Source organism: Melanerpes formicivorus, unplaced genomic scaffold (genome assembly GCF_026170545.1).
Source record: "Melanerpes formicivorus ecotype bairdi unplaced genomic scaffold, bMelFor1.0.p_v2 SCAF_1, whole genome shotgun sequence".
NCBI lineage: Eukaryota > Metazoa > Chordata > Aves > Piciformes > Picidae > Melanerpes > Melanerpes formicivorus.
Window position 1 is genome coordinate 68,604,778 of NW_027142353.1, and position 15,348 is coordinate 68,620,125.

General features: G+C 48.0%; 1 protein-coding gene across 3 annotated transcripts in view; it reads left to right on the forward strand.

The window, feature by feature from the left end:
• The window catches only part of ME3 (malic enzyme 3), a 130,822-nt gene that overhangs the window by 56,850 nt on the left and 58,624 nt on the right, over positions 1-15,348 (forward strand). For all 3 annotated transcript variants that reach the window (XM_068145903.1, XM_068145919.1, XM_068145911.1), the window contains exons 3-4: positions 13,342-13,475; positions 15,161-15,310. In XM_068145903.1, the coding sequence (XP_068002004.1) occupies positions 13,342-13,475; positions 15,161-15,310 (284 nt within the window). The remainder of the gene's footprint in view (positions 1-13,341; positions 13,476-15,160; positions 15,311-15,348) is intronic.

Sequence of the window (15,348 nt, forward strand, 5' to 3'; positions counted from 1 at the left end):
GCTGCAGTTCCTGTGCCGCAGAAGTGTTTGTCCAGCAGCTCACGGAGCCCAAAGGGGTTAGTTTAGGGGGCCTACAAGAAGGCTGGGGAGGGACTGCTCAGGACCTCAGGTAGTGACAGGACTAGGGGGAATGGAATGAAGCTGGAGGTGGGGAGATTCAGGCTGGATGTGAGGAGGAAGTTCTTCCCCATGAGAGTGGTGAAGCCCTGGAATGGGTTGTCCAGGGAGGTGGTCGAGGCCCTGTCCCTGGAGGTGTTTAAGCCCAGGCTGGATGAGGCTCTGTCCAGCCTGATCTAGTGTGGGGTGTCCCTGCCCATGGCAGGGGGGTTTGGAACTGGATGATCCTTATGGTCCCTTACAACCCTGACTGATACTATGATACTAGTATGATAGCCTTTACATTTCATCTCAGACACACACACACACACATTCTGAGCTTGGATAACTTGTTTCAGGCTGCCCTTGATTAAAAACAGTTGGAAGAGGAGAATGGCAGTCTTCATTTTTTTAACTTCTTTGGACCAATCTCAGGAACTTTATTAGCTATGTGATTTATAGTCTGGTGTAAGTGTTCTTTCCTAGTGCAGCGGGTGCCTTGTGTGACTGCAGGTTCCCAAGCTCAGTCTTGAGAAACTGATAAAAATTAAAGCAGTTGTATGACATGAGTCTCATTTTATCACCTGCAGGACTGGGACAGAGTCCTACTCATACCATATGGGGAAAAGAGAGCTGAACTTCTGAGGAGCAGAGTGGAAAATGAAAGGACTGTATCATTGGAAGAATATTTAGAGGTCCTGGGGGGGAAGTTTGATAGAAAGGATGTGTCCTTGTGTATTTGTGTTATTGTACAAAGTGCAGTCCAGATGCTCTGGCACTGGGGCCAAGCACACTGAGTGCTGTGCATTCAACTGAGTGTAATCTAGGGACAGCTCAGCTCAAGCTGACAATAGACCAAGATATCAGGGAGGGAGCATGCAAAGGTGATGAGAGCTGTGGGCAGGAAAGGTCAGGTCACGTGTCTGTGAGCGCTTCGTGCATCTGCTTCCATCCTCTCTGCAGTAAAGAGCAAGAAAAGGTTTGCAGTAAAATATTCAGACAAGGAGGAGGAGGACAAGGGGCTGGGTCAGAGGCTAGTTACGGTAGGCTAGCTACTCTCCTGGTGATGCCAGAAGTAGTTTGGACAGTTGGATGACTGATCTCAGCAGTTCAGCAAAACATGTGCTGGGCCAAACAGCCCCTGAGGTCAGCATGGAGACCATCTTGGGGCTGGCTGGAGGTTGAACTGGAAAAGGACTTGCATTTGTGCTGCAAATAACTAAATGTGTGTGTGTGTGTGTGTGTGTGTGTGTGTGTGTGTGTGTGTGTGTGTGTCTGTGTGCACAGAGCTGTAGCTACCTCTCAGTGTTCAAAGCTGTAGCTACCTGTCAGTGTTTAAAGCTGTAGCTACCTCTCAGTGTTCAAAGCTGTAGCTACCTCTCAGTGTTCAAAGCTGTAGCTACCTGTCAGTGTTCAAAGCTGTAGCTACCTGTCAGTGTTTAAAGCTGTAGCTACCTGTCAGTGTTCAAAGCTGTAGCTACCTCTCAGTGTTTAAAGCTGTAGCTACCTGTCAGTGTTCAAAGCTGTAGCTACCTGTCAGTGTTTAAAGCTGTAGCTACCTGTCAGTGTTCAAAGCTGTAGCTACCTGTCAGTGTTCAAAGCTGTAGCTACCTGTCAGTGTTCAAAGCTGTAGCTACCTCTCAGTGTTCAAAGCTGTAGCTACCTCTCAGTGTTCAAAGCTGTAGCTACCTGTCAGTGTTTAAAGCTGTAGCTACCTCTCAGTGTTCAAAGCTGTAGCTACCTCTCAGTGTTCAAAGCTGTAGCTACCTGTCAGTGTTCAAAGCTGTAGCTACCTCTCAGTGTTCAAAGCTGTAGCTACCTCTCAGTGTTCAAAGCTGTAGCTACCTGTCAGTGTTCAAAGCTGTAGCTACCTCTCAGTGTTCAAAGCTGTAGCTACCTCTCAGTGTTCAAAGCTGTAGCTACCTGTCAGTGTTTAAAGCTGTAGCTACCTGTCAGTGTTCAAAGCTGTAGCTACCTCTCAGTGTTCAAAGCTGTAGCTACCTCTCAGTGTTCAAAGCTGTAGCTACCTCTCAGTGTTCAAAGCTGTAGCTACCTCTCAGTGTTCAAAGCTGTAGCTACCTGTCAGTGTTTAAAGCTGTAGCTACCTGTCAGTGTTTCAAAAGGGACTTGGTGAAATGTGGCTGTGGAGATGCTGGAGTAAAGGGAAGGAAGCAAGATACTTAATGCCTTGAGAGACAATATAAGCCCATGGGAGGGCTGAGCCTGTGGAAGGCTGAGAAGTGGGAAGAGAAATACTATTGTGGTGCAAAGCACAGAGGAGCTCTAAGGTGAGTGGCCAAATGAGGGCAGCACAAAGATCTCTTCCTGCTTTCCAGAGGGAAGCTGGGCACTCTCTAGAGTGCTGCATGGCTCTCAGCTGGTGCATTGCAGTACTGCTGGCAGCACAATGGGTGACTGTCCCTTGGCCCCATGCACACCATGACAGCTACAGTTTCTCTGTTGAGCCTGAGAATAAACTGCCTGGGTGGAAGTTCATCAATGACCTTGAATTGCAGAAGTGCTGAGGAAAAAACAAAAGCAGCATGAGTTTCTGAAGTGGGAGCTAGAGGCTCACACAGGTCCTGTGTTCCCCTGCATCCTTAGTTGTCATCAAGTGGTGGTTGTGTAATTGGAGGGGAGCTGAGTCAGGTTTCCTCTAGTGTGTCTGTTTTACTGAGATGACAGGTTACTTGTTCAGAGCCTTCTTAGTTCCTGATATTCCTAATGCTTAAAGGAAAGCATTGACTTTCCCTGGAAGCTTTTGTCTGAGGGGGTACCTGGATGTTTTGTAAGCATCTCAAGTGCAAGCATATGTTGCATCTCATAAAATAGCTATCAAAGTCACAGCTCAGAAGCCAAGTCTGCTTGTCCTGGATGAGATGGGGATGAGCAGAGAGCATCTGGTACTGCTCAGGAAGGTTCTGCTGATGGCTTCTTTCTACAGAGCTTTGGTAGGAGAGTCATGCACAGACGTATGAATAGCACTGGGAAAATATCTCTGATGAAGTCAGGAACAAAACCACTCTTGATTTCATTCAGATTAAGCTTCCACCCAAGCAATCTTCTTGTATAGCAGCTAGTTCTATGGCTTGGGCCGTGCTTTTCAGTGGTGTTCAACCAAATACAGTCATCAGCAATCATCCATGAACTGCAGTCCAGCTCCAGCCTACATTTGGAGCAGCCTCATTTGCTGAGTGGCCAGTGTGACACAAGCAGTGGAGAGGCTCCCATCCTCCCAGCCCACAGCGTGATGCACTTTGTGTGTGAGCAGTAAGAGACAAGCCTCAGGCTGTGTGATTTGCCAGAACCTCAAAGGCAAGCTTCTGCTCTCTATAGCAAGCAGCCCAAATTACATGCAAGCACAATTCCCATGACCAGCTGCCTGTACAATGGGAGAAGTGTTCCAATGCTGTCAAACTGGCTTCTGAAACTGTGTTCTCTTCATGTCCTCTTAGTGTGCCTTGTCCTCTCTTCTCAGACATACCTGCTTGGCCAAGTCAAGGAGGAGTGCTGGTTTCCATAGCCTTAGGCATGCAAGCATTGCAATTGATGCTGAATCCTGCTTTCCTGTCTAAGGAAAATGTGTTTGGGAGAAATGTGTCTCTGCAGGGTCAGGGAAGCAGACCCATTCTGACTGAAATACTGGGGTTGTGCTTGCAAACCTGCTGCAGAAGCTGCTCTGACTCTGCTCCTTCTCTCCAGTGGTGAAAGAATAGCATCCCTCCATGTGAGAGAGATGGCAATGGAGCCTATGATCTTCTGATTTCTATCCTGGACTAGTTCATGTCACTCTGTAAAGAGGTGTGACAGTGGTCAGTGTAAAGCAGGTGTGGAATTACACAGGGTGCCTGGGAATCACGTAGAGGAGAACACACCAGGGTGTCTTGGGTTTTCTGGGAGTCAAGAGGGCCAGTCAGCTGGGATCTGTGTGCCAAGATCAGATGGGACAATTGTCATAGGGGGCTGAGAATTTGGGGTTCACCTCAGGCATCACACTCACACACTTGGCTGTAGCATGAACCCTAAAGTTTTCATTACTCCTTGCTCCACCAGGCCTCCCTCTTCTGACAAGTGTTTTACTACACATTAAGAGGAAACCAGTGAGTGCTTCATGTTTGAAGGTCATCCAGGCAGGAACAGTCATTTACTGTGCTCTATGCATGCTCCATCTGTTTGGGACTCTGTGCTGCTCTATGGCTCCTAACAATTCCTCAGGATTTCTGTTTCTTTTCTCCTGTCACATCAAGGTGACAATCCTGTTCTCCATGGAGAGAATGGCTTAGGTTGGAAGGGACCTCAGAGACCATCTACTCTAAGCTCCCTGTCATGGGCAGGGACACCTCACAACTAGACTCAGTGGCTCAAGGCTTCATCCAACCTGGCCTTAAACACCCTCACAGAGGAGGAATCCACAACCTTCCTGGGCAGCCTATTCCAGAGCCCCACCACCCTCATGATGAATAACTTCTTCCAAAGATCCAGTCTAAACCTACTCTCCCTCGACTTAAAACCATTCCTTCTTGTCCTATACTAGACACCTTTATGAAAAGTCCCTCTCCTGCCCTCCTGTAGGATCCCTTCAGGTACTGGAAGACAGCTGTAAGGTCACCACCAGAGTCTTCTCTTTTCTAGGCTTGAACCACCCCAGTGCCCTCAGCTTATCCTCATAGCAGAGATGTTCCAGCCCATGGATCATCTTTGTGACCCTCCTCCCTACTCACTCCAATAGCTGTGTGTCCTTCTTACAATGGGGACACCAGAACTGGATGCAGTGTTTGAGGTGGGGTTTCAAAAGAGCAGAGTGAAGGGAACAAATCACCCCCCTCCATGGGCTGGCCACACTGCCCTTGATGCAGCCTAGAGGATGCTTTGCCTTCTGGGCTGCATGCAGTGACTTTACTCTTCTCCTTTACTGCAAGAAGACAAGCTTGTATTCAGACTCTTCTTACATGTAAAGGTGTTTGTGAATGTAATCAAAATTACAAGACTTGACAGCCTAATCTCTTCCTCACTAAAGCCAGAGAAGTATTCCCCGTGTCTTGGCTAAGGATCTTAATGCTGCTTTTGTGGAAAGAAGGAGAACACTCAACTTGACCCAGAATTTTCACTTCTTAGACAAGTCAGCTGTACCTGCCATTGTCTGTCCCCACCTTTCCTATCAGCAGGGCAATGATGCTGTTTTCAGCCATCTGCAAAGCCCACAGATCCTTCACAAAGCCAGCCTCCCAAAGCAGCTGCTCTTTGAGGAAGCTTCTCCAGCTCACTTTTAGAAACCTGCTTTTCTCAGTGCTCCAGAGTCTTGTTTGCAAACACAACATGTATGATTTCTAGCATATGGATTTCTTTCCTATTCCCTTTTTGTTTTCCTTTCCCATTCATTCTCCTGTGGAGGAAAAATTGCTGCTCTGGAGCTGACAAACTGTGAGACACAGTAATGAGTTCTCTGCTAAATGTGCTATAGAACTGTACCCCTGCAGCCTGAAGTTGCAGCACAGGGCTTGAGGAGCTTTGCACTGGAGTTCTTCCTGTGGATTAAGGAATCAAACCCTGAAGACATGTGGCTTATGACTTTTGTTTGTTAAGCTAAACCTCCATGTGGGAACAGCATGGCCTTGCCTGTGACTGTGGAATTTGGCATAGCGCGTGCCCGTCAGGGATCTCCTCATCAGGAAAGCCTTTACTTCTCTGAGAGAAACTCTGCAGGGTCAGGCTCCTGCTCAGCATGTGTTTAACAGAATTTAGTAGAATAGAATTTAATAGAATAGACCAGGTTGGAAGGGACCTTCAAGATCATTACATCCAACCCATCAACCAATCCAACCCACCTAAACAGCTAACCCATGGCACCAAGCACCCCATCAAGTCTCCTCCTGAACACCTCCAGTGATGGTGACTCCACCACCTCCCCAGGCGGCACATTCCAATGGGCAATCACTCTCTCTGTGTAGAACTTCTTCCTAACATCCAGCCTAAACCTCCCCTGGCGCAGCCTGAGACTGTGTCCTCTTGTTCTGGTGCTGGCTGCCTGGGAGAAGAGACCAACATCCGCCTGGCTACAACCTCCCTTCAGGTAGTTGTAGAGAGCAATAAGGTCACCCCTGAGTCTCCTTCTCTGCAGGCTAAGCAGCCCCAGCTCCCTCAGCCTCTCCTCACAGGGCTGTGCTCCAAACCCCTCACCAACTTTGTTGCCCTTCTCTGGACTCGCTCCAGCAAGTCAACCTCCTTCCTAAACTGAGGGGCCCAGAACTGGACACAGGACTCGAGGTGTGGCCTAACCAGTGCAGTGTACAGGGGCAGAATGACCTCCCTGCTCCTGCTCCTGTTCTAGCACAAGGAATTTGTGATCTTCCAGTTCTACTCACTCTTTGTGCAAACCAAAAGTCACTGTTGTAAGAGGAGGTAAAAATGAGAGTAGTGAAAATACATGCCTCTAATCCAGGGGAAGGAAGTTACTTGCACAAAGCAGTTCCTGGTAATGCATCCTTGATCACAGGGACAACTTCATTTTGTAATTGAATTAGTGGGCCTCATTGAAGATGGCTCCCCAGGAACTGGAACAAGCATGACGTTGAGTTGCTTAATTATCTTTGTCTTGGAGGATTTTTGTAGCGTTCCCAGGCTCTGTGGGAGAGGAAGGAACAATGATATGAAAGGATTAGAAATCCACAATTTTATCACTTTGTAACAAAGGGGATGGCTGAGAGTGAGGGATTTCCAGCTCCTGACTTTGAACCCAGAAAGAGGCAGAGACCCTGAGAAGGGTTTGTAAATCATGGTTAACAAAAGGCTTGCCCAGCCATCACTGCTGAGAAAGCACAGTAGGGAATCTTCTTTCCAGGTTTTGGGGAAGACATGCTGAATGATGATTTCCCCAGACCCCACAGCATCACAGGTTTGGGTTTTTTCCAAGCTTGAGAGCACAAACAGATACAAATTCAAGGTAATAAGAGGCAACAAGACATCTGAAATGAGACATTCAAGGTTATCCCTCCGGTGTGCCTCTTTCTGTCCTTCTATGCAAGCAATCTCTTCGATGCAGTTTTTCCAGGGTGGGATACAGTGCAGGACAGGCCCTGTGATGGTCCACCAGAGACACCAGAGAAGCTCAAGCAGCTGAGAAGGAGTACTGCAAAGAGGGTCACGAAGGATCTGACCTCGGTAGAAACATCTTTCACAGTGGATAAAATCAATGTTTTCTGATGTTGCTCGCTGCTCCCCAGCCCCTGTGTGCAGTCTCGGTGGGAGTTGGTTTAGCTTTTGGCACTGACTGCTTGTGGGAAGAACTTTGGCTTACAGAGTACATCCCAGCTGTAACAGCTGTGACAGGTGCAAATGTCTATGGAAAGCACATTACAGGAAAAACCTGTACAGAGTAAGCTTGTTAAGTTCCCTGAGTATTAGGACTTCCCTAGCATGGCTTTTAACTTAGCAGTAATGAAGGAGAAGCAGAGTAGCTGTGCCTGCTCCTGCAGTGATGATCCTTGCATGCCTGGATTCCTCTGTGTTCCCTTTCAACACCCTGCTCTTATCAATCTAGGAAGTCCCTGTTCCAGTGACTGTTTCCAAAGGGTTGAGAGGTGTTCACAGATCCTTGTTTACTCAGCTCAGAGACTGCCAGGCCAGCTTTCAACTGCAGCCTAGGGACTATGGTCCCAGAAGGCAGGCTGATAACCATGGCTTGAGTCCCAACAGCATGAAGGGCAATGGCCTGGGACTGCACAAACTGCATAAACCCCTCGGTCTGGCCATGCAAGCTGCCCCTCAGCTCTCCCTGTGCTGTGGCTGCTTGTTGCACTCTACAGCACAAGGGTGTGGAAAGATGCAGCAGGCCAAGACTTTGCTCCAAAAAGGTGCTGAACAGCTGGAGGTGGTCTGAGCTGCAGTGGCCTTTGCGTGTTCTGCACTAGGTAAGGCCTGATTCAGCCTTTGATTGAGCACCCACTGTCCTGAGGACACTTTCCTGATAGCCAGCAACTGCTACTTTGTGTTTTGTTCCCAGCAACAAACCGTTCCTTTCTAATGAGTAAATTACCCGGCTGAGCCATGCTTGCATGCCTCCTGCTTGTGCTCACCTCCAAGTGAAACCCTCTCTTCTCACTGCTGGAGAGCACAGGCAATAATAAAACCAACAGTCACCTGTGGAGTGTTTTCACCCTTCAGCTTCTGAGCTCAATGGCTTTTATGGGCTGGAGCAGTAAGAAGGGAGCTGCCACGTAACAGTCTTGGTGCTGTCAACAAGAAGTAAGCAAGCATTTGAGGTTCTTTGCAGAAACCTGGGGGTTTTCAGCACAAACCCTTCACTTAGCTCCTGCATGCTGTGAAGCCTAGTGGGCTGCTGACATTTCTGCCTTTGGTTTTGGGTACTGACATAGTGTCTGCCCTCTCCATGCCAACCCATTTCCCACACATGTAAAAATGAGCTGGAGCACCTGGCTTTATCTCTGCAGGGCTTTGTCTCTGCAGCTCACCACCTAATCATTAGGCCTTTCAAGACCAGAGAAAGAGTGGTACAATGTGGCTTTCAGGCAGTCTTTAAAAGGAAAAACATCCAACCCTATAAGCTTTAATCTTAACCAGCAACACCTCAGTGCATTCAAGCTTTTGATCTGGGGCAGAGTGTTTCCCAATTCATTTCACGCTGTGCTGTTTCAGTGAATGTAAGCACTTCACCCCTGGCTCCTGCTCCTGGACCTTCTGAGAAACTTTAGAAAGCAGCCTGAAAAGTTAGGACAGGCAATTTGTGCTCCTCTCCCAACCCTGCCACCCAGCCACTGTGTGCTGGACCAGCTCTGTACTTAAGAAGTGCTACAGAGATGTAACTGGCTGTAAAGACAGCGACTTCCTCATCACGTGTGGCTGCAGCTGCCCCAGGATGAAGATGCTTTACTGGTGTAGCTCCCTGAAATGCAGCAAGTGCAGAAGTGCAGTGAGCTAAAAGTGCTGTGTGTGGGTATGGCCAGGCTTCCCCTGGGCTGTAACAGCACAACAGCTTGACCTGCTCTCTCGAGCCAAGCACCGTGCTTTCATGCACTCGGGTCTCCAAATGGCTTAAAACTGGAGTTCAGAGTCTTGCATTTCCTGTGTCTTGAAATAGTGAGGTGGCACTGGAGACTGGAACCCTGATGCCATGCAGACCAAAAAGCTAGCCAGAAATTAAGCACCAAGCAGATCTGTGCCCAGGGCAGGCACCAGTGTCCCTCCCAGCCCAAGCTACACAGACTGCTCTGCAGCTGCATGCTTGCTTTCCACCCTGTTCAATCTTATTATCACATTAACTCCTAACACCACCTGGAGGCTTCCCACCACACTGCTAAACGCTTTTCAGCCTGGTGAGTTCCCCTCAAAAAGGCAAAAGGGGAGACTGAAAGTGCTTCACCTTCCCAGCAGCTGCAGTTCCATCACAGCTCTCTGGATAAAGGGAAGCTGGCTGCTCCTGGCCACGCTGGGCTGCTGGAGATGTCATTCAGGCAGAGCCCAACCTGCTGGCAGATAAAGAAGGCATGACTGGTGGCCATGCAGGCTGCTGTTTGGGTTCCTTTGGAATAGAAATTAGCTTTCTCTTCCTGTATTGGATGTGTGATCATTTGATGAAGTATTAAAACTTTTCTCTGTGTCTGGAAAATAACTGAAAGGCTATTGAAAGAAAATACCACAAGCAGCTTCTTGGTGTTTGGGGCAGCAATACCTGGGATACTGTGTTTCTGCCTCTGGTTTACTTCTTTTGCTGGGCTTTATTTCTGTCCCAGGGCATGAGCAGGGGTCAGATCTATGGCCCCGGTCAACCAACCGGTGATCTGACTCTCTAGACAAGCAAGCAGAGCGTTTAGTGCCAAGTGTTTCTGTCTCCCATTACCTATTCTCCATGTTCAAAGGGCAGAGGAAATAAATAGAATAGAATAGAATAGAATAGAATAGAATAGAATAGAATAGAATAGAATAGAATAGACCAGACCAGACCAGACCAGACCAGGTTGGAAGAGACCTTCAAGATCATCGCGTCCAACCTATCATCCAACACCACCCAAACAGCTAACCCATGGCACCAAGCACCCCATCAAGTCTCCTCCTGAACACCTCCAGTGATGGTGACTCCACCACCTCCCCGGGCAGTACATTCCAATGGGCAATCACTCTCTCTGTGTAGAACTTCCTCCTAACCTCCAGCCTAAAGCTCCCCTGGCGCAGCCTGAGACTGTGTGCTCTTGTTCTGGTACTTTTCCTGGTCAAATCTTACCTTCTTTTTTCCATTCATTGCAGACAGACTTAGGGATTCACAGCAGGTGCATTTTCCATGCTGGGATACGATGTTGTCAGTGTGAAGGCAAACACTGCTGGAGGCCTTTCGTCCAGCCTTGCTCTGAGCCCAGCGCTGCTGCAGTGCCCGCTCCGGAGCACAGCCGGCTGCAAGTTTCTGCTGTGAGTGTGCTGGTTTGCTTCTGAATTCACAAATGATGACTCACAAGAACTTGAACTTTATCTTGGGGGAATGTACCAGTTCTGCTATGAAACTCATGCAGGGGAAGGTTTCTCAAGTCAGAAAAGGAAATTTGGGTCAGAAAGGTCAGCAGAACCAGTCATGTACTGGGTACAGCTTTCAATTTCAGAGACCCCAGTGCTGTTTCTGGTTTAGCAGCAGAATCTTCACCTCCTACCTACCTTCTGGGCAACGGCTGACTCCTCACCTGATGGCTGGAAGAGGAATTCTTTCTCTCTGCCATGCTCTTAGAGCAAAGACTATGAAAATACTTGGCTTCACTGATGCACAGCAGAAAAAAACTATGATAATGCTTGTGGGATGAAGATGATTTTCTTCTTGGGTGTCCTGGAGGCTGAATGTCTTGTCTGGAATAGATGAAAACTTTCTTTGAAAGAGGTTGCAGCAGTGCACAATTCACTAATGAAACGAGTGTCACACTCTGTGTCACTGGCAGACAGGAGAATCACTTGCAGTGCTTTCCTCTGTCCTGTCCCAGGTTACTTGGCATTGCTGATACTTTGACAGCCTTTTCCACCAGCACCTGCAGCGGTTACAGTTGACTGGCTGCCGCGGCTGCACATCACCAGAGTCTGTGCCCAGGTTTCCAGGCTCTGTGAAGCTGTCTGCGGTGTCTCATCAGGCAGGGGAGCTGCTCTCAGCTCAGATGCCCTGGTAGTCATTTTTAATCCAGGTACTTCCTCTCGCTCATTAGCCATATGACTGCGCACATGCTTGTGCTGGCACGGCCCCTGGGATGGCACGGGGATGGGAACAGGCAACAGGAGGTAAGGGAAGGTTGCCAAAACCAAGTTCATCAAGATCTGTCCTCGGTTTTTCTTGTGCAATAATAATAGCAACAGTAATTCACCACAGAGGAATACTAAACCCGTGGAGGAAAACAGCAGTTTAGCAACTCTGTAGTCATGAAGCTGCTCATTAAGCTACTTTCAATCACTTGTCTGTGTGCTTGAGTAAACACAGTCCAATAATTACAGGTCTTTAATATTTTACTGCTAGCTATTTATCCAGATAGGAATCAGTTGGTTCATTGTGGGTGAAGTTTTCATTAGGATTTAAGCTCCCCAGACACTTCTGAAGATGCTTCATTCTTTCCTGCTGTCTCATCTGTTACCATGATAGAGAAATACCATTAGTTAAGGACTAAGACCTTGTGTAATCATCTTCCCAGGCTGCAGAGCAGAGTGCCTTTGCTGTTCATCTACCTCACTGCAGCACAGGGAACTGCTGGCTGAACCATCAGCCCTCTGCATGCACAGGAGAGAGACATGCTCAGGCTCAAGGATGCTCAAGGATGAGCTGTCCCATAAGAGCAGGGTTATCCCATGTAACCTAGCATTCCATCTTCAGCTCTGGGCCAGCATCAGCTTCTTCATCAGGCTTGTGGTACTCAGCACCAAGAAGGCATTATATATGTCAAGTCTGTCTTTGGCACTTCTAACGTGCCATAAATACACATTGTGTCTGCTGGAAAACCAGGTGGTGACTGAAGTTGGTAAGCTGGGTGTGCTGTGATGAGTTGCTGAGTATCCAAACTGAGATCTTTGCTAACAGGAGGTTAGCAAATGTGACACTCACCTGCCAGAAGGGCTGGGAGGAGAATCCAGGAAACTACAGGCCTGTCAGCCTGACCTTGGTGCCAGGCAAGGTCATGGAGGAGATCATTGCAAGTGCCATCACATGGCACATAGAGGACAACCAGCTGATCAGGCCCAGCCTGCATGGGTTTGTGACAGGTGAATCCTGCCTGACTAGCCTGATTTTCCAAGGCAAGGTGACCATCTTAGGAGATGAGGCTGTGGATGTTGTTTACCTGAGTTTACTACCTTTGGCACTGTTTCCCACACTGCAGACACTGGCTGCTCGTGGCTCAGGCAGATGTACTCTGCACTGGGTAGAAACCAGCTGGATGACTGGGCCCAGAGGTTTGTGGTAAATGGAGTTAAATCCAGTTGATGGCCAGTCACAAGTGGTGTTCCCCAGGGCTCAGTACTGGGGCCAGTCCTGTGTAATGTCTTTGTCAGTAATTTGAGCCAGGGCATCAAGGGCACCCTCAATAATTATGCATAAGACACAAAGGTGGGCAGGAAAAGTTGCTATTCTTGCTGTAGCAAGGTGGGTGTCTGTCTGTTCTCCCAAGTAACAAGCAATAGGACAAGAGGTAGTGGCCTCAGGATGGGCCAGGGGAGGTTTGTATTGTATATTGGGAAAGCTTTCTTCCCTGAAAGAGTTGCCAAGCCTTGGAACAGTCTGTCAGGGAAGTGGTTGAGTCACCGTCCCTGGGCATATGTAAAAGACTTGTGGATGTGGCACTTAGGGACATGGATTAGCAGTGGACTAAACTAAATGTCAGTTTAGCATTTGGACTCGTTGATTTTAAGGGTCTTTTCCAGCCTAAATGATTCTATGGTTCCAAACTTGTTATGTCATGTCTCAAGGACTGTGAGACCTGGGCTTTCAGGAAGGCCGCTGGAACTAGTGGGTGAGAGCTAATTACAGAGCATAGGAGGAGTGTAAAATGACAGAACACATAAGAATGGATGCACTACAAAGCTGCATACACTAGAGAGACCAAATGTGGAGGGCACAAAAGCCCTGTGGATGCTGGGACTGCTGATCCAGGAGCTGTGCAGCCTGGATGATCCAACCCCCACAGTCCCTCCAGGGCAGGACTGCCTCCAGGGCCTCGGGGACTGCATGCTGTTGCTTGCTTTCCTCTTTTAGAACATGCCTTCCTCTTTTCCTCCCAGGGAATGGCTTTCACACTTCAAGAGAGGCTGCAGCTGGGAATTCATGGCCTTCTTCCTCCTTGCTTCTTAAGCCAAGATGTTCAAGTCCTCCGTGTGATGAAGACCTACGAGAACAAATCGAACGACCTAGACAAGTATGTCAAAGCCAACTCATTTCCTCCCCCCTCCCTGTTTTCAGTCCTTTAAAGCCCCCAGGAAGCCTGAAGGATGCTGCTTCAAGGCACACAGGTCTCCCTCAGAGTCACTTTTTTCCGTCTGTCCATGCTCTCCAGCCCCAGGAGCTTTCATTACAGCCTGCCCCCCTTCCCCTCGTTAAGTCCTGTCCTAGAATGGCAGTGGTACCAACTCTTCCTACCACCCATCGCTGGGGAGCCCTAGCAGCAGGTCACTGTACTTTGGGTGCAGATGCACAGTGACAGCACAGTCCCTGCCCCAGAGCCCTGGAGGCAGAGTGAACAGAAGTGCTGCCCATCCCTGTCTGTATGCACATCAGTGCATTCAGTAAAATGCTGGATGGAAGAGTTGGCAGGGAATGAATTCAAACCCCCAAACAGATCAAATGGTGTGCACTGACTAGTCTTTGTGCTCCTGAGCTCCCATTGCATGCAGTCTTGTTCATCAGGGTTAATGATGGAAGATGGCCTTTGCCTCCTGTTTGTGATGGAGGGTGGGATTTGCATCTCCACCTGTTCAGCTGCCATTGATGTGGGGACTGAGGCAGCAGGGCTCTGCTGCAGAGCAGTTCATTGACTTTTCTGTGCTACAAGAGCCTGTGTTAGCCTTGCAGGTGATACGTTGCTGGCAGGGTGTGATGCCTTTTTGAAGCCCCACTGCAAGGCTGGGTGCTGATCACAGAGGCAGTTTGTCACTATGGCCACAGAAGTTTCTCAGGCAGAAAAATCATTTGCAGTTTCTCTTGACTTTTCTGAGGTTTTCATCTTGCTGGCTGCAATTTGACAAATTCCATCTTAGCCAGGAAGGCTTTTCAAGACAGAGAAATGTGACATGCTCTGTGTCACCAAGTGGTCCCATGAGTCCAGTGATGCATGCAGTGAGTCTGGGCAACACTAAGAAACACTAACAAAACTCATTTCACTTTTTTATTTCCTAAATGCATGATTTTGGCTTTTTTTTTCCCCCCAACAATGGAATTTGGCTGTCCTCCTGGTTGCAGTGACTGAGTGAGAGTGCAGGGTAGTAGAGAGGGAGGTGGTGGGGAACTATTTTAGGAGCGGTGGTGCTTTGAAATGAGCAATATGCATGTATGCTTATTTCATCTGCTTGACTGCATAATACATTTTGATGGTAAAGAGGATCTCCTGCTCTGTCCCAGGTAGTCCTGAAGTCTACTTTTGACATTTGTTTTTAATTGTGAAATTCTGCATGGTTGATTCTATTCTATTCTATTCTATTCTATTCTATTCTATTCTATTCTATTCTATTCTATTCTATTCTATTCTATTCTATTCTGTTCTGTTCTGTTCTACTCTATTCTATTCTATTCTACTCTACTCTATTCTACTCTACTCTACTCCTATTCTATTCTATTCTACTCTATTCTATTCTATTCTATTCTATTCTATTCTATTTTATTCTTGGTGTGACTTGCAGCTCTGCTGAGTCCTTCTGAGCTCTTGGTGAGGATGGTGGAGCTGGTGAGGCCCTCTGGGAAATTTTGTTCCAAGTACCTGATCCTGGTATAGCTCTGCAGAGTGTCAGGGCTTGGGAGAACTGAGTAGACACAGAGTGAGCCAACTACTGCATTTTGTGAACCAACCATAAATACTGAAACACTTCTATTTCATATTTTACTTGTAAGGTATATTGTCCTCATGACCTTGCAAGACAGGAATGAGAAGCTCTTTTACCGAGTGCTGACCTCCGACATCGAGAGGTTCATGCCCATCGTTTACACCCCGACGGTTGGCCTGGCTTGTCAGCAGTACGGTTTGGCTTTCAGGAGACCACGGTGAGTGAAGAGACTCTTCTTGACCCTTCATTTAATCA